The 23,713-nt window shown below is 37.1% G+C and overlaps 1 protein-coding gene and 2 pseudogenes across 2 annotated transcripts in view; 1 reads left to right on the forward strand and 2 right to left on the reverse strand.

Annotated features, from left to right (window-relative positions):
* Positions 1-23,713, reverse strand: part of FAM81A (family with sequence similarity 81 member A) — a 60,597-nt gene that overhangs the window by 10,659 nt on the left and 26,225 nt on the right. For both annotated transcript variants that reach the window (XM_011363402.2, XM_011363403.2), the window contains exons 4-6: positions 14,683-14,801; positions 4,190-4,319; positions 2,568-2,674 (exon numbers count right to left, since the gene is read on the reverse strand). In XM_011363402.2, the coding sequence (XP_011361704.1) occupies positions 2,568-2,674; positions 4,190-4,319; positions 14,683-14,801 (356 nt within the window). The remainder of the gene's footprint in view (positions 1-2,567; positions 2,675-4,189; positions 4,320-14,682; positions 14,802-23,713) is intronic.
* Positions 10,648-10,766, forward strand: LOC111742062 (annotated as a pseudogene).
* LOC111742058 lies at positions 15,821-15,939 on the reverse strand (annotated as a pseudogene).

Here is a 23,713-nt window from a genome sequence, read left to right on the forward strand (position 1 = left end):
CTCATACATACATATATATACACATACACACATATATACATATACACATGTATACTTATTTTATCCAATAATTCTTATATATGTAGTATTCAGAAGTCTGATTCTGCTTTTTGTTGTTTCTTCTGACTGTATCACTTATGTATCATTTTTCTTATGTTGTCCTACAATATTTGATTGTATATGCATGTTCCTTAGTACTTCCCCTTCCTGTAGGAAGGCCTGAAAGATGAAGATTTACATTTGCTTCTGCCAAGCACCCCAACCAAGCACTGCTACCAAACCTGTATCATCCTAAGGTAATTATGCACTGTGATTTTCTTCAAGCCACTTGGGTAATGTGAATTCTAGTCCTAAATCCATAAAAAGGTAGTGTTGTGATCCTGAATTTTCAAGAAATATCTTTTACCCCTCTACCCAGACCCAAGATTTAGACAGATGAGTTTCCTTATATCTCTTTGTAGAATGGGATTTTTCCTAGTTCATCCAACCAGGGTTTCACCTCTTGGGTCTCCAGTATGCCCTTCTATGTCGCATAGGTCCCAGGCCTTGTCTCCTTTCCTTCGGGTGTAGACTTCTAGACTTTATATTATAGGAGGAACAATAAAGATACTCATGTCTGCTGATTAGTAATATCTCCTAAGGAAATAATTCACAGGAGAAAAAATACTAAGGTGTTTATTTTCTTCCTGTGTGATGGAAGAAAGAGGATTGGAGAGATCTTTCCGTACTTGGCTAGTTTGCAGGATCTATGATAAATGGTGACATAACTCAATAATTATATAAATACAGATAATTAGAGGTAAAGGAACATGTTTTTCATAAAAGAATTCCTATTAAATTGGCAACAACCCTGGAAGAGCATTAAGCAATAAGATTTAAGAACCAAGAGAATGATTAATTTAAAGTTTCTACAAGCCTCTAACAAAGTTCCATACTGAAGTCATCTTTAAAAGATACATTAAGTCAAATATACATATATGTATGTATGTATACACACACAAAGACACAAGTACACACACATGTACATATAATCACTACTGGCTCTGCTTTCTTACTTGGCAGGAGAATGGCAAGCTCCTAAAGCTTCATGATAGGAAAAGGTGTATGGTTTTGTGATAGAGCGGAAGAGCAGCAGATGAGTTTCACAGTTTAAAGCATCACTATAACAAAATGTTCAAGCATAACAAACGAAGACTGCACTCACTAGATGCACACAAAATCACCCTCGTGCAGATCTTTCCCCCCAGACTACGGCAACAGTGCCCCCTAACTGAGGTCTCCATCTCCGCTTTTGCCCCTCATGATCTCCTTCCAAATGCAACCAAGGCCATTGAAAAAATAAGGTATATTATATGATTATATCGCCTCATCTGCTTAAAATCTTCTAATGGCTCCTCACTGCTCAAGATAGAAACAAAAAGTCCTGTGGTGTACAAGGTCCTGCAAGCTGGCCACTTCCTCTCCAGCCTCACATCTCTGCTCCAGCCCTCACTTCCCCTCACTCTCTGTTCCAGCCACCTTTGCCACCTTGCAGTTTCTTTACGCCACATTTCTCGCAAGATAAGCTAGTACATCCCCTGTGTCCTTACCTCACTCTTTACCTAGTGAATTCCATTCATTCTTCAGCTCTTACGATCGCCTCCTCAGGAAGGCCTACAACCAGGTGTCTGCTATTCATTATCAGAGCACCATCGTATTAGTTTCCTGTGGCTTCTGTGACAAGTTACCACAAACATGGTGGTTTAAAACAACATATTTATTCTCTTAGAGTTCTGAACGCCAAAGGTCTAAAATCAGTTTCACTGGACTAAGGTCGAGGTGTGAGCAGGGATGGTTTTTTCTGGGAACTCTGAGGGAAGAAATGTTTTCTTGCCCTTTTCAGCTCCCATAGCCTGTGGCCCCTTCTTCCATCTTCAAAGCACATCACTCCAATCTTGGCTTCCACATCCCATGGCCTTCTCTCTTGACTCTGACCTTCTCTCTTGACTCCTGCCTCCCTCTTCTAGGAACTGTGAGGGTTACATTTGGTTTACCCAAATAACCCAGGATAATCTACCCATTTAAAAATCTTAATGACATATGCAAGGTCCGTTTTTGCCACGTAAGGTGCCATATTCACAGAGGTAGGACGTGAGGATATTTGGGGGACCATTATTTAGCCTACTACAACTGTTGTACGTTTCCTTCAAGGCATTTATCACATTAGTAAAAATACAGCAAATGCTCATTTTCATCATTATTTGATTAATGCTCATCAACTCCCTAGACTCAAAACTACATAAGGATAAGAACAGAGTCTGTTTTTCTTCATTACTGATCCTTAGCACCTAGGCCAGTGCTCATTAAATATCTATTGAATCAACAGATGAATTATTATCCAAGCACGAAAAACAAAAATTAGGAAGGTAAAGTGCGAACATGCTACATGGAAACTTTTCCTTTGGACTTCCAGTATTGTTTTCACTTTGTTTGTGCAATAAATAAAAATCAAGAGGAAAAAACTGTAGTATTGAATAAGCTCATGAAGAACTTCTACCAAAAAAAGTGTTTATAAGCTGATTACTTACTTAGTATCCAAAAGCTGAAGCTGGTGGTTACTGTCTCTGTGGGACATCTTCAGTTTGGTGCTTTGCTCTGATATTGACAAGTCTACTCTGTTCAAAAGCTGAGAAATCTGGAAAAGAGACTTTGCTTGTAAATATCGCATCAAACCTTTTCAGAGGTAACTTCAGAAAACATTTAGTAAGCAATATTCTAGTCAAATGGCATGAAGAGTCCATCTAATTTAATATATTCATCTAGGAGTTTGCCTCCTCTTTCCACTTCCATTTCCTTTCATATACACCTATCAAAAATCAAGACCAGTAGCACTGCCAAAACATTCATTATGCACTGAGCACTTAACTTTACAGTTCTCTGATGAGCTAACCCAGTTCCTGCCCAGGAATACTATTCCCACCTGCTGGAACAAAATATCGTCATCTTTACAGTGGAATTTCTACCGTTAATGTGCCTGCTAGTCACAGAGAATGGAGTTCTTATCACCTGTAAAATCCATTAAGTACCTAGATTTGCTTCCGTACTGTTAAGTCAGCAGAAAATATAACTTCTAAATTACATCCTTCCCACTCTTTTCTCCCACTACCCATTACTCTTGTCTTTTTACTAACATTTAACATAAAATTAGTGCTATATAAAATGTCTTTATTTTCTGCAAAAGTTATGTTCAATGTTCCTTACTTAAAGATTCATGGAACTATTTATCAGATCCAGAACAAAGAAAAAGTATATCTCTTTTTAGATAGATATCTACATGTATTTTACTTGACTTGGCTACCAGCAAGCTTAATATTTCTTTAGCATCTATTTTCTGATGTAATAATTTTATTCTCACTTATTCTTTGAAAAATAAATTATTGAACTTGTCATTTTATTGTTTTTTTTCATGGTTTTATAATATCTGTGTTTTTTACGTAAGTCGATTTAGATACTCATTGATTTAATTAGGACACAGTAATTTTAATCTTATAAATTGACCAACTGCCCATTTTACTGGAATAGGCTCTCTTTAAATGAGCAGTAATGAGTAGGGCAGATACTACAGGAAAAGTCAAAGAAAGACAGGCCTCATTATGGCAAAGGGAAACTTTTAAGTGGCCAAAAAACAAACTGCAAAATGCCAAGAATTTTGCTTTGTGAAATTAATCTGTGAATTTTAAGGTAGAATACTCTGAAATTCATTAGCCAACCTACCACCTAGCTTTGTCCTATTTTTTTCCTACATATAGACCATGGGAAGAGGTAGCACATGTGATGAGTCCCAGTGAATGTAGTAACCATTTCCTGAACCAAAAATTGGGATGAGTGGCATGTGAAAAAGACTGTTTGATCGCTTACCTGCGAAAGAGGCAGTTTTGGAGTTATAATTTAGAATTTCTGGAATATATTAATTGTTTTAGGAATGAGGGGAAAGAATCTTTGAAATTAGGACTGTACCCAAAAAATCTCGGCGGTTTGGTTGCCGTACTCATGAAGGGCCCCTGCAGTGACATAGAGGGAAGGAAGAAGTAAAGAGAAGCTTATGCTGGGTGCCCTAGTTAGTGTCTCCTGTAAGAAAGAGGCAACACCATGTTATTCTTAGCTAGGAACAAATTACCACTTTTAAATGGCTACCTGATACACGCCATACCTGTCCCTCTGCATCTTTGATTTTTGTTTCCAAGATAAGTTTGGCAGCTTGCTGTTCTTTGTTCAAGTGTTGGAGCCCCTCATAGGTCGTTTTGTGTTCTGCAGAGAGTCTGGCTATGCTGGCATCACATCTGTACAGGCAAACAACAAAGCTAATTCTCATTAAAGTTTAAAAACAAGCGTTAAGGCTTCCTTACATACTGTAAAATGCATGACCCCACTCTAAGAAATTGCACTATGAGTCATTCTTTTTAACAAAGGTTCCAAGAAATTCAGAGAGCTGCCCTCATCATGGTTTTTAAGTTAAACCACAGAGATGTGCTTTATAAGATTAGAGATGTAACCATCAAAGGAGCAAAGGCTTTACAATGCTCATGAGCACAAAACCATATATGCAGTGAGAGCCCAATTACAAAAGCTTATAGAATGTACTGGATGTGGCCTGTTATTCCCCAGTACCACCTCTGCCCTTTCAAGTTCGGGGCCTCTTTGGATTTTGGAGGCAATTTCTACCACATTTGAAGGTGCTCCTCCTAACCTCTTACCAAAACACCTGTAAGGCCGTATGCTTGCAGAGGGGTCCAGAGCAGAGGAAGGCCCTATAACTGGTCCAAGCTGAAGTGAAAGCTGTTCTGCCCCTTGGGCCTTACAGCTTGGCAGTTCCAGTGGTGCTCAAAGTGTTGGTGGCAGATAAGCTGTGTATGAAGCCTCTGTCTAGTCCTGGTCAGAGAGTCACAGAATGGACCCCTAGGAATTTAGAGCAATGTCATCCCCTGGTCCACCACAATTATTCCTGCTTTGAGAAGTAGCTGCTAGCTTTCTACTAGGCTCTAGTAGAGATGACATGCCTAAGCATAGGATACTGAGTGACCATGAAATCTGGGTAGTCCATTATGAACACCAAGCCATAAAGGTGGGCACTGAGCAGCACTCCATCTTTGAGGGGGAAGGATATATATAGATATCAGATTTGAACAGGTCCTACAGGCACAAATAAATTACATGAGCCTAGACTCCCATGGCATCTCTTCCTGCTTCTGTGATGGCTTTCCTTCAACTCACATCTGTGTCTTCTTGAGGAGTTTCTGATGACCAGGTACACTGAGAGAGAAAAAGTCAGGCCTGATATACAGATGGCCACACCCAATATGCTGGCATCTTCTAGAAGACTGCTGACACTTAAAAGCCCGCTCAAGATTGGCCCTAAGGGTATTATGGAAGAGAAACCCTCACTGTTGGCAGAATTTCAAAAAATATATCTGGGGGTTCATTTTGCCTAAAATAAGAGACAGTCATACATTCATGGGGATTGGCTAATAGCAAGAGACGTAGAAAAAAACATATTGTTGTTCTTTTGAGTGACAAGAAGAGTTTATATAAGTGTATCACTCAGAATTGAAAGATCATTTTTGCTCCTTGTGAATGCTCTCTATGTCACAGGGGCAGAAGCCCAAAAACTCCACTTTCCAGGCTTCCTTACCAGCAGGGTTCTGATTTAGATCCCACGAGTGAAAGGCACTTATGCAAGATTTGGAAAGTAGAAAAAAAGGAGAAGCCCTTATTCTCCTCTGGTAGCAGCGGGCAGACAGTCATATGGGTAAGCTACAGATGTGAGGTTTACCGCCACTTCCAGGCACAGGCCTGCAAATCATTTACTTCCGTGCTGTAGGCAGCTAAGATTATCAATGGCTCCTTCCTGTGATTCTTGCACTTCTTATGTTCCTGAAAGCCAATGACAGTTTCCTTCATTTTGCTTCTTCAAATCTTCCAATGGTTTTGCAAGCTCTAAATTCCTGTATGAAATCCCTTCTTTCTAAAATACTTAGAGTGGTTTTTGTTTTCTTGACCAAACCTTGATGCATATAGTCATTAGAATTTCACAAAGAAGCACGCAAAATATTAACCAGCTATCTTTGGATCATGTATGATTTTATTTTGTTTTTAATTCTTTCCTAAGCTGTACAACTTTCCTGCAATAAATATGTATGATTTTTATAATCGGAAAAAATAATTACGCCAAGAAAGCATTTCAATCAATAGCCATGTACAAAGAATGTGTTACAATTTTATGAACTATGCACTATCCTACAATCCTTGCCTGGGCCCTCCCCTCGGTGAAGTAGAAATGAGGCTGGAGTACAAGGAAGTCAGAACCAGACACAATGTATTAAAAGTGAGGACAGGTTCAAGGCAATGAATGCACTGTAGAAGTAAAGAGGCTGTGGTTGGAATCCCAACCTGCAATTCATTCATTCAGTCAGTAAGTATTTGCAGAATGTCTACTATGTGTCAAATGCTTCTAGACAAAGTATAGATACAGCAGGAACTTTTTCTTTCTCATACATACACTATACTATCTAGAAATTAAAAAAAAAAAAATTATGCTACTACTACCAAAATGTTATTCAGCTTACATGTCTATTTTCCTATTATTTTTTTGATGGAGATTACATTTGACATCTTGTTCTTGTTCATTATCCCCCTGATTCAGACAAATGAGCTGAGTAGATTGTTTGGGAACTTGCTGAACAAGTCATTATAAATACACACAGAGAAGTACAAGTCTATGGTTAGTCACTCTTTCAGGAAATCAGCAGACTACATTAATTCTAAAAGCACTAAGGATGTACTCTTTAAGATGTATATCTGCTCTGAGGTCTGAACAAGGTATACAAATTATTCCCTAAATGATTCAGATACTGAAAAGAATCTCACTTGCTAAAGCACATAGAACATTTGAGATCAACAATCAAAAACAGCATGCTAATTGACAAAAGTTAAATCACACCCCTCCAGAAGCTAGGAAAAATAAAATGTTATAGATTTATAGTTTATAAGCTATGAATAAAGGTTAGAGAGCATGCCAGTGTTTGGTAGGCTTTCTAATAAACTATAAAATTTAACCAACCTATTAACCACTTTTTATGAAAATGTTGCAAATTGAAACTACTATCTGGTCTTTCAGTTAAACATGGTAGACGACACACATGCTCTTATATTATCTCCCTCCTGAAAATCTATCGAGATGACACCAGATGAACTGAAAGAAAATAAAAAGGTATAAACTCACAAGGACACAAAAGAATGGAAGAAAGTGGAAAGCAGACAGATGGTACAGAAGATACAGCAAAGCATATGTTTTGCTACAGCTGATGCTGGAGGCTTGCTGGGGCTCTACGTCTGAAAACCAACAGAAGCAGGAAGTTTCAGTTTCCACAGGGCACGAGGGGCAAAAACTGGCTCCACTGATGACCAGTGTAACTGAAACCAGAGGTTTGAGGGGGGCTCTATCAGCTATGGAAAGCATAAAAAACAAACAAAAAAAGCTAGGATCAGATGAGTTTAAAATAAATAAGTTTAAGATGCTCAAAAAAATCAAAGACAGGTTAACATCCATCAAGGGAACTCTAAATTAGTAAACAAAAACATGCAGAGATGAAGGAAGAACGGTGGATAAGAAAAAAAAAATTAGAAATCCTAGAAATAAACTATGCAGTTGTCTTAATAGACCTGAAAAACTCTAGGTTAGATATGATTAAAGATAGAAGCCGTGAATTAGAGGATAGTAGAGAGGAGTTCACTCCGAATGCAGCAAAAACAGATTCAAAACATGAAAAATAGTTAAGAAACAAGGAGGAAAAATAAAGAGATGCTAACATGAGTCAAGGAGGAATTGAGGAGTTCCAGAAGGAAATGGAGAGAATGGCAGAGAAGCAGTATCTGAGGTGTGAGTGCTGGCAATTTCCTAAAACTAAAGAAAGACATGAGTTTAAAGTACTTAATGAATACAAAGTGGGATAAGTAAAAATAAATAGAGCATGGTGAGATTCAGATAACCCATGATAAAGATAAAATCTCAAAAGCTACCACAGACTAAAGACAGGTAACCTATCAAAGACTGACAGCACATGACAGATATCTGAGGACAACAGATATCACAAGATAATGGAGGAATATCTTTAAAGGATTGAGGGAAAATAACCTATTATCCAAGAACAAGAGCAAAATAAAGATAAAGACAGTTTCAGACATACAAAGATTAAAAAATGTATCACCTACAAGCCCATATAGAAGGAATCACTGAAAAATGCACTTCAATAAGAAGAAAAGAGCACTCTGAGAGAAGGAGTGGGAGCAAGAAATAATGGTAAGCAAACAGAAAAAACTGTTGAAAAATTTCATTTATTGTAGACGCTGAAGAAAGGAAGCTCCCAGTTCAATTATTCCAACCTCACATTTTTTCTAAGCTGAACAACTTGGTTAGCTCAGCTGTTTTGTTAAAATGCTATAATCCTTTTGAGAAGTAAAAAAAAAAATTTATTAGGACAGAATTTTTTATTAACTTACGTGTTTAAAAAATTTTAAATATTTTTAAACATTCTGACAAACTGCATATATGCATTTAACATTTTCAATCTCATAATAAAATATACACAACTTAAAGTAATAATCATGTCATTGTTTTTCTGTATTGGAATTTTTTTTTTTTAATATGAAAGCCCAATATTGGAGTTTGTAGAATGCAAGTGGGAAAATAAAATTTACAAGCTTTCTAGAGGGTAACGTCGCAGTATATATTCCAAATCTTAAAAGGTGAATATGTTTCTATGTATGTACCTTTCAATCTAGGTATTAACACCAAAGAAACAAAACTGTGAGCAAAGAAAAATCAAACTAAATTATCCAAATCACAAGAGAAATTAAATAATTATTTTGCAGTAAGTCATTTAATGTCTGTTTCTCCTGCTAAGTAGAATATAAACTGCATGTAAGAAGGGATGATAACTCATTTTCATCACTAAAACTCTAGTGCCTAGCACACTGCCTTACATGTAGTAAAAGCTCAATAAATATTTGTGAATGAATAAACATAAGGAATAGTTACGATAGACCATGCACTGCATAAGATACTTGACGTATTTCCTTTAGTCCTCATAAATCTTCACCATTTCACAAATAATGGTTAAAAATAACACCAAATATAGACTCTTCTTTTTAATTTGGAGTTCGTGACTTTTTAGCAAAATATTATTTAAATCATACTTGTGTAAATCTGAGGTTTTAACATACCATGAAAAACAGAAATGTTATAGAAAGGCATTATTTTCCAATTCAAATATAAGTTTACTGGATGGGAACTGTCAGGTATCACCACATCAGACCAGTTACATCATCTTTACAAAGCTGTTCAAGGGACAGATTATGTTTGAAAAAGTTATTTAGAAAGACCTCAAAATTATCCTGAAGCTCATGGCTCACTGTTCTCACTAGCTATAGCTTGGACTCAGTATTGTGTCTCACTTGAAAACAAAAATACTACCACATAAATTTCCATTAATATAGGAGTGGTTACATACATTAAATTATGGTACATGTATGTAGCAGAATACTCTATATCCAATTAAAAAGTATGCTGGACCTATGCGCATATCGGAAGGAGGCCCACAGTATATTGCAATACAGAAACACTGAAGTTGCAGAATAATAAAACTTTGGAAAATTAAAATCACACTGTTAGGTTATTATTTTGCTGCAAACCATTATATTAATCAATGATAAATTATTATTTTATTACTATGTATGAGAAAAGTCTGAAAGGACAGACACCAAATTGTTAATGTTAGTCACCTCTAAAGAGTAAAACAGAGATGGGACTGGTGAGTCTCTATTTTTCTTTTCATTACCAGCATATTTCACTTGTGCACCTTTTATAAATAAAGAAGCAGAGTGGGCAGGGAGGCAGGGAGGGAGACAGGATGGGATACCAACGCCTCCCATCAGAAAACATACACAGTGAAATCAACTCTGGTTTTCTTATGTTGACAACAATGTAATTCTTACTCTCGAATGTTTCAGAAAAAGAATTTTACATATGAAATAATAATAGAGTAAATGAAACAAATTGTTAACAAATGGTGAATCTTCACATTTTTATAACTTTGGAATTACATATACATGTATATATAATTATTATATGTAATATATATCAAAAAGGGGAAAGTGATATTGCTATTTCAGCTAGTATTGAATCAAAAACATGCCTTTTTTTTCAAAAAAACACTCATAAAAGACAGTCTCAGGGCTCTAACATAGCTGCGTACATGCTCAATAACTTTAATTAAACAAGAATTTGCAATAAATCTTGTCAGTTGTCCTATTTCATCCTTGATGTTTTATGTTACAGATGAACCAATAATGTACTCATTCCAAATTTTTCCTTTTCTTCGTCTTTGAGAAGCTATCTTCCAGGTACACTTCCTGGTTGTGGCCATCAGGTGGCAGAGTGACTCTATTGTTTAGCCATCAGATAAATGATGACAGGGCAGGTGGTCAAAAGTCCAACAGAGTCCCAAAGGCCTAGTATGACCTGAACAACATGCTTAAGCAGAACTTCTCTTACAGCTTGTGACATGGTGGCACAGCACACCCAAAACAACGACATTTAAAATATTAAGTTGTGTCTACGGCCATGCCACCCTAAACAAGCCCAATCCCGTCTGATCTCGGCAGCTAAGCAGGGTTGGGCCTGGTTAGTACTTGGATGGGAGACCACCTAGGAAGACCAGGTGCGGTAGGTATAAAAATAAATAAATAAATAAAGGATTGTAAGCTGACAAGGTCCTTGCAATCTGTGAGGTCAATCAAGGGTTACCTCGCCTAAAAAATATATAAAAATAATAAAAATTAAAAAAATATATTAAGTTGCTCATCTTCCACATTATAATAATATATGTGTATATATGCACATACACACATAAGTATTGTATATATACATCATTAAACCCTTAAGTGCTGGCAATAATTGAATCAGAACATATAGCAATTTATGTTCCAGAGCATTATCAAAAACGGTAGGGCAATCTGCCAGCAATTAGTGGAGCCTAAGATTTGGGTATAACACACACAGAGGTAGGCAGCTTAATAAAAGCTCAGGGAAAGATACAGTCAAAGAGAGCCTTGCTAAAACCATTATCATCACAGGGTGACTGCACCCTCCGAGGAGTGATATAGGAGGCTTCATATCGTGGGGGAAATAGACAGCAATAAAATACTCCAGCCAAGTCACTGAACAAACAAATAAACAAACAACGACAAAAACAAACCCAGGGGTATGTGTCAATATTCAAGATTGCAACAATATATTACCTAAAATGTCCAGTTATTAACAAAAATTCTGAGACATGCAAAGAAACAGAAAAATGTGAACCATACACAGGGGAAAAAAGCAGACAAAAGAAGCTGCTTTTGAGAGAGCATAGATGTCAAATTTAAAGGACAAAGACTCAAGGCAGGCATTATAAATATAGGATGATCAAAGAAATAAAGGAAACATGCTTTAAAAAGTAAAGGAAGGCATAATGACAATATCTTGCTAAATAAAGAGAATCAATAAAGAGAAATATTTTTTTAAAGAACCAAATGGACCTAATTAAGAAAATGAAAAGGAAACAGAATGGGAGAAACTTTTTTCAAATCAGATATCTGATAAGAGAATTGTATCTGGAATATATAAAGAACTCCTGCAACTCAGTAATAAAAAGACAAATAACCCAATTTAAAATGGGCAAGGGATCTGAATAAACAGTTCTCCAAAGAAGAGATACAAATGACCAATATGCACATTAAATGATGTTCAACACCATTAGTCATTAAGGGAAATGCAAATCAAAACCACCACAAGATGCCACTTTACACCCACTAGGCTGGCTATAATCAAAAAGATGGACAGGCGTTGGTGACGATGTGGAGAAACTGCAGTTCTCATACACTGCTGCTGGCAATGCAAAACAATGCAGCCACTTTCTCGAAAGGTTAAATACAGAGCTATGGTATTACTCAACAATTATACCCCTAGGTATATATATCTAAGAGAAATGAAAACATATGACCACACAAAAACTTGTACTGAATGCTCATAACAGTGTTATTTATATTAGCCAAAAATCTTTACTCTGATGCTGTCCGATTTATTTTTTCTCTGCACCTGGGCTTGCTTACCTTACAGAAATCTGCGCACTTGTCTCAGGATACAGATAATTCTCTAAGGCTCTAACACCATGCAAACAGACCTCGTAGAGGAAAGTGGATGTGGCCACTGAGTCTTGCAAAAAATGAAGAAGACAGGCCAAATAATGGACCAAATATTCCGGTAAGAATAGGAAAGCTAAACTCTCAGCTCTGCTTTAGGGAGAAACGGGAAACTATGAGACAGCCCTTTTTAGGGTGTGCTATGCTTACTGAGGGTGAGGGTATTTCTCAGTTCCATGGAGAATTTGTCTTTGGTGCTCTGAGCTGGATCTCCAGGGGAGGTATCAGGGCCTGTTTCCTATCAATTTTATCACCAATGGATCCAAAACACTATGAAATAAAATCTGAAATAATATAGCAGACTAATAATTTAAGAATACCACTTAAAAAGTTCATACATATTCCTTCAGTACAATTTACATAATCAATGCAAGAAAGCCAACACTTTGTCAAAGAACTCTTGTTTTACATGAGTTTATTTCAACAAAGTCCCATTAGGATTTCAGGGGAAAGACGAATATAGCCATAAAACAAAACAAAAATATATGATGCTCACAACACATTCTTTTGATTGTTTCAGAGTAAAAAGTATTTGTTACAGAGAAAGAACTAGCTGGGTAGAGAAGCTAATAAAAAACTGCAGAGGAAAAATTTTAAATTCCTGAAAGTATTTCGAAACAATTTCTCCATTTTGTAATTAGAACCAGGATGATTTCACTGCTAAGGACAATTTCACTGCTGCTGTGCCTGAGATAATAATAGCTCCGTTTGCTATATGTTCACCCTACCCCATGCACTGCACTAAGCCTCTTACACACATTGCCTCATCTAATTTTCATCTGCAACTGGAGTGACTAGGATGAGTCTCAAAGTTCTTCTGAAGCCCCTACTCTGCCCTGCAGCTCTGAAGGTCTTTAACTCCTCACTGTTCTAAGAAGTACAGCAGAGCTGGGGTTTCTTCTAAGCAGATCTCCACAAAAAGAATTCAAATTTTTTCCATCTGATTACAGTGATTTTCTAGATCATTCATCTAAACAAACATATATTGTGTATTTATTGTTTTCCAGGGGCTGTTCCAGATACTTGGGCTCCAAAAATAAAAGATAGCACTCCACCTCAAGACAGTGAAGACAAAAGAAATATTCAGTCAGTAGAACAGAAAATGCTAGGGGTGCTCAAGAGTGGGGTATCAGGGAAGACTTCCTGGAAGAGGTGACGTTTGAGCTGAATTTTAAAGGCCGATTAGAAGTTAGAGAAGAAGGGGGAAAGGAATGCTGGGTATAAGAACAGCATGTGCAAAGGCATAGAGATAGGAGGGCATGGCCTACTCAGGGAATAACAAGCAGTTGATCACTACTAAAAGGTACAGTGCAAGGGTAAAGAGAGGTGAGGAGGTTGGCAGGGTTTCCATCCCCAAGGATCATAATAGGGGGGCTGAAGTTCACTCAGAAGAGAATAGAAAACCACAGAGGAGTGATAAACCAGGCCTCTATTCAATCCATGGAGTCCTGGGCTATTAGACTGATGTTCATCCAGCAGACCCGAATACACATGTGCAGCATGCAAGGCCCTTCTGGTGTTGCCTACACAAATACCTTCACATTATAGTTCTCTTCTCCAAAGAGGCCTTGAATGCTGTGAGCACCTTTCTTCCACCCTTTGCAGACTCTCAACTTCACCTCAGGCAGATTCAAATTGCTTATGAACTCCACAGCTCCTATGTAGACTTGTACTTGACTCTGAGTAGCAGCAGAGGGCAGAAGAGGCCCATAAATACTTTAGGGACTGCTGGCATTACTAACAAGCTCCCAGGTGACACAGATGCTGCGGGTCCAGGGTCCACCAAGCACAATTTAAGTAGCAAGGACTAGAATAGCACTTTTTATACCAGTTGAAGTAAAAGAGCTCTTTTTAAAATTTCCAATCATCATGGACCAATACTTTCAGAAAATAAAATAAAAATATAGTTAATAATGTTGTAATAACTGTGTATGGTGCCAGATGGGTACTAGATTTATTGTGATGATCACTTCGTAAGGTATATAAATGTCTAATCACTATGCTGTATGCCTGAAACTAATACAATACTATATGTCAACCACAATTGAAAAATAGTTTAATAAAAAATGAATTACAAAAAAAAATATTTAAAAAAAGACATGCAAAATATGCCCCAACTTTGTATTATTGGAGTCAATAAACATAGTCTTACCCCGCCAAATGACACAGATCAGCTGAACTGTCCCATGGTTTCCTTCCATGCACACAACTCCAACTGCAGACACACACGCAATCGTGGCGTGCTCATTACCAGGTCTAACTCCCACTGCTTGATTTATGGGCAAAGGAAGGCGTGTATGAGAACAACGCAAAGAATTTGCTTTGGTCTTCATGAATATATTCCCCACTAAAATGAAGTTTACTCCAGCTTTTGAAGAGTAGAGTCCCAAACATTTGACCACTTACCTTGCCACTCTCCCTCGAAGATCTCCCAAACCGGAGAGCTGACGCATCTCCAGAGTCTTTAAGGCAGAATTAGTTCCATAGCTGATGTTGTCCCGGGCACGGATCTGCTCCTGAAGTACCTGGTCAACACAAAAAAACCACATGGGAGTCATTTGAGAATTTACATGATGCCACAAAAGCATTTTATATTTTTGGGAAAATAAGCCTCTATACTTTCATAAAAGGCTCCTTTTTAACAGTCACCTGCTATATACAGAGAACCAGCAGCTTAGAAAGAGATCTTAGCAACTATACCTGTACCAAGTACTTTAACATACCAATAAAAATGCTGAGTCTTGTCAAATAATTCGATGGAGGTCCATCTTCAGGAAGAGGCAAAGCCCAGACCAGGACCCTGGACTCTTAGTATGTCGTTCAGCACTCTGTCCACCAATCAGGCTATTTTTTGACAGTCCTTGTTTTAGATGAACAATCTCTAATTTCTTAGGAAGTGATAAACCAAGAGCAAGGAGAGGAGGGGGGCATCAGACAAACAGGTCCAAATTCTGGTTCTTCCTACTATGTGATCGTGAACAAATGTGTAAACTTCTCTGAGCTTCTTTTTCCTCATTTGTACCCAGAAATGGTAACCATACTCTTAAAACCACTGTAAATATTACATAAGATGACGTATATAAAGCACTTAGCACAATGTCTAGTACACAGCAAATACAGCAAACACTAATCTTTCTAGTACTTATTTGATAATATTTAAACTGGAATGGCAGAATGGGTCTCACAGGAAAGACACAAAATGAAAGTAGAATTGCTTGATGATTAAGTGACCCAACATAAAAGCATGACCTCGCAGAGCATCCATCCTGGGACATCTTCAAAGGAATGATGGAGGTCATGAGGATATCCCTGGGGTTTACTGAGTGTGTAGTAGGAGGTGTTGACGTGAGTCAAATCCACACAGGACCCCTGTGACGGAGGCACTCAGGATTCCCATGTTACCAACCGGGAAGTGAGGCGCAAATAGCTGAAATGATATGTCCATTTCTCATAGACTCACAGAGTCAGAGGGACTTCTTTCACCAGCCTTGGGACAGGTGAGGGTCTAATCCACACACTTTCTTTCTTTTACTTTTTTTTTTAATGCCTACAGCACCCGGTATTCCTAGGTGGTCTCCCATCCAAGTACCAACCAGGCCCGACCCTGCTTAGCTTCCGAGATCAGACAAGATTGGGTACGTTCAGGGTGGCATGGCCGTACACTCTTTTTTTTTTGTAATTTTAAAAGATGAGTACTAAGTTCCTTTATTTTTATTATTTCTTCCTTAATAATGAAGTTTTTTTTTCTAGTACAATATTTTTTGTGTCCATAGGTATGAAGTGTTTTCTTTTTTATTGTTTTAATTTCAATTTTGAATTCCTCGTTGATGCAAGAATTACTTAGAATTGCATTTCTTCATCTTCAAGTGGTTGTGTTTTTATCATTTTTATTATTTATTTCTAATTGTATTGAATTAGGATTAAAAATGTGTTCTGTAACATATTTAATGTTTTGAAAGTATTAAGTTTGCCTTGTGGCATATGATTGATTTTTTAAAATGTTGCATGCAAAAAACTATTCAAGGAACAAAAGACTCAAAAGTATCTATTAGACTGAGTTTGCTGATTCCATTATTCATTTTTCCTAGATCTTATTTCTTTTTGTCTACTGGATCTCTCCAGTTGTGAAAGAGGTATTATGAAGTCTCCTACTGTAAAATATTTTCATCAAGTTCTCACATTTTTAATATATAATTTAGCTGCCATTTTATTTGGCACATATAGATTTATGATAAGAGGCCATAACCATTATATAATAACTTTCTTTATCCGATTTAGTGCTTTTAACATTAAGTTTCACCTTACCTAATACTAAGATTGCTAATAGGCTTTATAAATAATAAAGCAAATACTTGCTTGATGTAACTGTACACCAGGCTCTGTTCTAAGTGCTTTAGGCATGTTAACTTATTTAATCTTTGTAACACCCCAGGAAGGAGGTAATATTATCATCCCCATTTGCCAGGTGGTGGAATCTCTAAGCAGTTAAGTAACTGGCCCAAAGCCGCAGTCAAAAAGTAGCTGAGCTGGGATTTGAACCCGGGAGTCTGGCTCCACAAACTGTACTCTCAATCATGACACTACGCTGCTTTGTCTGTTTCCATTCGTACCTTCATCTCACTTTATATTTACAATTTATGTTGCTTTTCGTTATTGTTTCTTGTCTCCTTTTCCTTATTTTGACTGGTTTAATCAGGTGACCATTGATTGCCTTTCCTCCCCCAGCTAACCGGAGAATGTTCCTGGACACCGCTATTCCACAGATGGATGGTTACCCCACTTTCCCCAGTGTTCACAATCACACACACCATCTATCCCAGGCTCTGTGCTGGCACAGCTCCTCCTTCTCAGCATGAGACACTCAGACCACCTTCACACTCAACCTCCCTTCAAGCCCAAATTACTTATTTGAATGAATTTTATTTTTCTCCCCTCTTGCCCTTCCCTACACCAACTAGACTTTGCTAAAATAACTCCATACCTCTGGTTGGGCTGTAATTAGAATTCTGGCTATAGAATGTCTCTTCTATTTCAACATATATTTTTTCTTTTTCAGCACATCTGTGACCTAGTCTCAGGCACTTCTCAACATCCATTTACATGAAATAACATAGGTCTTTTCTTAAGGACCACTGATTGTCTTTGTGCTTCTCCTTTTCATTTCTCCATCTTAGGGTGTCTGTGCAAATTCATTGGGTTTGGTTAGAGTCTTTTCCCTAGCATTTTCTTGGATGAACAGCTCTTTGAATCCCTGCCATGTCAATAATCATCCTTCCTTCACCCCGAAGGGTGAGCGATCAATTGAAAGGGTACGGAATTCTTGACTTAAAGAATTGAAGGTGAACGTGAAGACTGATAGATTGATAGGAAATCTGATGCATCTTCCTTTATAAGTACTTTGGCTCCTTATACCTAGAAGCTTATAAGATTATTTTCTTCATTTTTGGAGTTCAAGAATTTTATTAGACTATACCTAAGTGTACCTCTTTTTTAAAAAAATGAATTCTATCTGGCACTCCGTGAATTTTTCAATCTGTGGTCTCAAATTTTTTTTCAAGTCAGGTAAATTTTCTTCTTTTGTGTAACTACTGTTTCTTCTCCATCTGTTTCTTTGTCTCCTTTTAGAATTCCTATTATTCATATGCTGGTGTCCTAGATCTGTCCTCCAAGTCTTGTATATTTTTCCTCACAGTTTTTATTCTCTCTCTGTATCTGGCTCTGCTATTTCACCATTTTTTCTACTCTGCCTTGTAGGCAACTAATTCAATTCATAAAAGGAGCCATCCTTGTCTCTAGTTCATCTACTGAGTTAAAAATTTAAGTTCACAGAAGAAATTCTATGTTGTACCTGGATCTCCTTAAGTGCCTTGTCTTAGTCAGCTGGGGTTGCTATAACAAAATACCAGACTGAGTGGTTTATAAACAACAAACACTTATTTCTAGCAGTTCTGAAGGCTGGGAAGTCAGATCAGGGTGCCATCATAGTTGCAAGCCTTCTTCCTGGCTTGCAGACAGCTGCCTTCTTGCTGTGTCCTCACAGAGCAGAAAAAGGAAGCTCTGGTCTCTCTTCTTCTCCTTATAAGAGCACTAATCTCACCATGGAGCCCCACCTTCAGGACTTCCTCTAAACCTAATTGCTGTCTAAAGCCTCACTTCCAAATATCGTCATATTGGGTGTTAGGGGCTTCAACGTATGAATTTGGGGAGACCACCAAATACCATCACATTGGGGGTTAGGGATTTCAACATATGAATTGGAGCTGGGACGCAAACATTCAGTCCATAACATGCCCTAATTATTTTTCATTCAAAATCAACCTGTTTCCTGTTTCATTTGGGCTGTTCTAAGGACTGTGTTTATTCTTCCACTCTCTGGCTGCTAGGTCTCCTTAGGTGTGACATTTCTTTTTGTTCTCTGCTCATTGTAATGAGATTAAATAAGTGGTCCTGGCTGTAGTGGAAGGAGCTTATGAGCTAGAAGTGCAGCCCGTGAGAGTACATGGCCTGTGTCCAGGTGAGGTGCCAGGAGGAAGCCTCTCTACCAGCCCTTCCAGCCTGGAGTCGACGGGGACACAACCCGCCTCAACATTCCCTCCTTACTTCAGTGAGGACAAGAGATTGGCTCAGCCACACAGTGCGAGGCAGTGGCACTGTCCTTCCCTCTCTGCCTCCTGTACCACAGTGTCTGGGATCTCACTCCCAGGCTCTCCCAGGCTAGGTCTCTGCTGGCTCTCCAGGCCTTCCTGCCTGCCTAGCCCAGCTGTTCAGGAAAGGGACACTGGAAATGGGAGCAGCGGAGGCAGGCATACTAAACAACCACCTTCCCATTACTTCCTGCATCTATCTAGGGGTTTCTTAAGGATACATTCACATGTATCTACTTATCCTATTTATTTCTAGAAATTTGATGATTTCTGATATACTGACAATTTGTAGTCCAAACTGCAAATGAATGGGAAAGTTGTATTAGACAATATAATTATGTTTGCATAAATTGCTTTTGTCCTCCCTTTTATTAGCTATTTTTTAAGTATAATATACACGTAGAAAAGTGCACTTACATTATTTAGAATTTTCAAACTTTCTGGTAAAAAGTAAGAATTAAGAATGTGAAGATTCTGTGTTTTCCTTATTGGAATCTGGTTGGAGCCAGTATATTTGGAGTGACAGTGACAGAAAAAAAAAAAAATTACTTCACTGAAGGGAATTTGGAACTGCTAGACCTATCTGTTATTTGCTATAGTTTCCAGTTTTTCTGAATGAACCTGCTCTATTAAGAAGAATGCAAACCAGTTACAATCACCTGTGAATGGAAAAAAAATGTTAGTCATCTCAACACATTCTTGCAAGAAAACTTCGGATCTGACTAATCTGGTTCTGACACTCTCCCACTGATGAAAAGGCGCTGGTGTGTGCTTTCTCTTTTAATAGGAAGTAACATTCATTAATTATAGTTAATAGAAAGTAAGACATATTTTTTTGTATGTAATGCTTCAAACCTTTGTTTATAACAAGGCTGAAGACCAGGGGTTTTCAGATGTCTTTGGAGTACGTAAGGATCCCCAGGTGGCTTGTTAAATACACAAGATCCAGGCCCTACTGCCAGAGAACCAAAGCTGGGAAATGGGCCCGGAAATGCAGTTATGGTGCAGACAATTCCTGGAGAAAAGCTGCATTAGACACTGACAAGGGTTCTAACCAATCATTCCATTTGAGTTGCTTCTCGATCTAAAAAATCACTAAGCGAAGAAAATGAACAGCAATTCACAAAAGAGGATCAAAAAATAAACAACACATTTTTTTAAAAAGTCAACCTTTCTAGTAAGCACAGCAACAGGAAATAAAAATCATGCCATATAATGCACCACTGTGGTACAAATCCTGATAGCGGAGAAGGCTGTATACGTGTGGGGACAAGGAGGATATAGAAATTCTGTGCTTTCTATGCAATTCTGCTGTGAACCTAAAACTGCTCTAAAAAATAAAGTCTATTTACAATTTAAAATTTTAAAAATCATACCATTTTCATCTATTAAAGCAAATATTTTTAATTTATAATACTAAAATGTCTATCAAAAATCAAAAATATACTGTTGATCCTTCCTGATACGACTTTTTCAAAGCGTGATCCATCAAAATATATTCATAATGTTCATAATCTTTGACCTAGTAACTCTAGTTCTTAGAATTAATTTTAAAGGAAATAAGAAAAATTACAAAGACGTATGCACAAAAATGTCTTCATGGTGCAATCTACATACCTTATAAAACACCTGTATTTTACAAGGTAGCTACATAGTACGTTATTATGCAACTGGTAAGAGGTCCATGGAGGGCTTTCAAAACAAGGGGAAAATGTGTAAAATTTAATATTAAGCAAAAAGAAAGGGCACAAAATAAATTTACAGCATAATTCCAACTGTGTATAAGATATATAGAAAATAATACTAGAATATTAACATTTTGTTTCTCTCTAGAGTGGGATTATGGTTAATTCCATCTTTTTGTATTTTCCACAATGGGCTTACATTACTTTTATAACAGGAAAAAAATGTGTGTATGTGTGTATGCTTTAATGCTTAGAAATAAGAAAAGCCTACTTAATTTGTAGAATTCTTCTGTAGATAAGTAAAATATTATATTAGAAGTGTTTTGCATTATACAAAAAAGCGTAACACGGTATTCGCATTACTGAAAAGTTATGTGAGAACAGAAAGCATCGGAAAGCTTACTATTTAAAGGAATTTTATGATGAAGCCTTAGAAAAAATCCCTCTACAAAGCTAGTAATGTTCCCTAATTTGTCATTTTAGAACAATACTGTATGATGATGTGTTTACTTTAAAAAGGTTCCTATGTAAGTATATCACCAACTCTCCATTATTGTCACTTCAATTCAAGAAACTTCCTGCATGCCTACTATGCACCGGGCCTGCCTTCAGGGAGCTCAGTGGCAGGAGGAAAGACTGCAGAGTGGTAAGTGCGTGGCCTAAATTGTACAGCAACATGTTTCGCCCAAGCAGAGAGAATAGGCCGGTCACCCTGAAAAACTGTTATCTCAAGTCTTCACTTATTTTTTCTCAGATATGGCCTGTCTTTAAAGAAGCTCCCTTCCCAAAGACAGTAAGGAATGGCACCCCCATGAGAGCCCCATGGTGCTACATCATGCTGTTCACGCAAAGGTCAAAAGGGCCCATGTCAGGGGCTTCACCTGCCCAGACAGGCTAGTGTAGCCTAGGAATGACTGGGAAAGAAACAGCTTTCCATGTTTCTCCTTCTCTGATTCTTCCTAGATTTGTGAGGATTTGGAAATGAAAGTGTAACTCCAATATTACCTCGAGGAAGATCCAACTTCAGCAGGGCAGTACCTCGTAAGACAGTATCTCTACACGGCTTTTTAATCTTTGTACTAGGTAGCCTACCCAACTATGCATTAACTTCATCATAACACCTCTGCTCCAATATGCTAATAAAGCCTAACTCTACACTCATCACTTGAGTTCAGGAAATTCTTCAGTAACCCACTTGCAAATTATTAAACTAGCAAATTATGTATAATTTAGCCAATTAGAGCAATGGGTTCTGCTGCCTGGCTGGTTAGAATCTGCAGACCTACTCCTGGTTTCCATATGTGCAGGCTTCGTAAGATCCCACTAGCTTGGGGTGTTGGCTTTAACCCAGTTGGGTTATGTGAAACTGTATCAAGCCCTCATCTAAGGGTACATGGGGGTCCCAACCACTTCTCCAAGCCTTCAAATTGGCCTGGAAGGGAAAGCTTACCACCAAAAAAAGGGCCATGGCCTGCTCGCCAGGATTTGGCCTCCAGGGACTTATAAGAGTTTAAATTGGAGACAGTATGGATAATTAAGACATGTAAAATTCATAGTTGACTACAATACCTTTTCTAAATTTATAACAATGACAATAATTTGTGGAAACTTTCTGAGGAATAAATAATTGATAACGTATTCCACATTGCAAGGCAAACTGCCAATGGAGATAATGGGTGGGAATATATTAAAACAATAGATTCTTTCATTCAGCATTTATCAAGCACCTACTGTGTATTAGTATACAAGTCATCTGTTTTGACATTGGAATCTACTGATGGAATATGGGCAATAATTACAGGGTTCTAGAAAATCCAAGGACCCTGGAGACTTTGATTATGCAACATTTATTGAGCTCCTACTATGTGCAAGACACTGTGGTAGGTGCTAAAAATAGAAAAATTGAGACTTAGTTCTAGCTCTTGAGGATCACATAGGCTAGTGGTTTGACAATATATTTTACTTTTCTTCCTGTAAATAACTGTGTTCAGAGCTACAGGGAAGAGAATCAGAAAGACCTATCTAAGCAAATTTACCAAGATGTAGTAGTAACATAACTCAATTAGATGAGCTCCATCAGGAGCCTGGAGTGAATTTTATATGTTGAGAATAGCTTCAGTTTTAGTTTTGTAATACAAAATCACCTGCAGAGATAGAATTTTACAAAACAGATATCCAGTAAAATTTCACTGAGTGAACTGAAAAATAAGTATAATAGACCAGTAATAAAAATAATTTTAAAAACAGGCAATTTATAGAAGAAATTCATTAAGAATCTACAGACAAAAAACATACTTTTCACGTCATTTAAATATAATTTTAATATCTTCACACCTTTGTTTTAAATATGCAAATATTGCTTGCATAATACTCACCCTCCCAATTTTACATTACTTATAAAGACTACATTTTAGTATTTTTAAATTTTAATCCACACCATAATTTCATTTTTTTGTTAAAGTTTGGCTACGATGTGATAATTTTGATGTTTCATCAAACAGCTTAATTTTGGTTATGTTTGAGTAAACATGCTTAGGCTCCTAATACATATAAAATCATATAATTAGTTTTTCATACCAGAGTCTATTAAGTTTCCAAACTTCCTTCTCTTACTTCATAATGATATACAGTTATTATCAGTCATAAAAAAGTAAATGCTCATATATGCAAAGTAAATGTTTTACCAGAGTTAGATTTTACTAAGTTTCTCTCTCTACAATGGAAATCATCTTTTCATTTGCCAAAATGTACACTACAAAAATATATGTAAATGGAAAAAGTGCTGCCTTTTTAAAGCAAGGATAATCATTATATAAAATGTGTTACAGATGGAAAAACAGTAGAATTGAAATTAAAACTTACTACATTGAAAATTGTTTAAAAAATCATCTTAAAGAAATACATTAAAGAAAAATTGCGTTAAAAACACATCTTAAAGAAAAATGATTAGCAAAAGCTAAAATGATCAATGAGTTTGGATTCCTAGCTATGTTTTCTAATGACTCTATCAAAGTAGTTCAATGAACTTGCATTAAAAGAATGATAGGATAGGGAAGAACTAAATGGGAACTAAAGCTAGAATTACATAATTTCACGAAGGAATTCTTC

This window comes from Pteropus vampyrus, unplaced genomic scaffold (genome assembly GCF_000151845.1).
Source record: "Pteropus vampyrus isolate Shadow unplaced genomic scaffold, Pvam_2.0 Scaffold85, whole genome shotgun sequence".
Taxonomy (NCBI): Eukaryota; Metazoa; Chordata; class Mammalia; order Chiroptera; family Pteropodidae; genus Pteropus; species Pteropus vampyrus.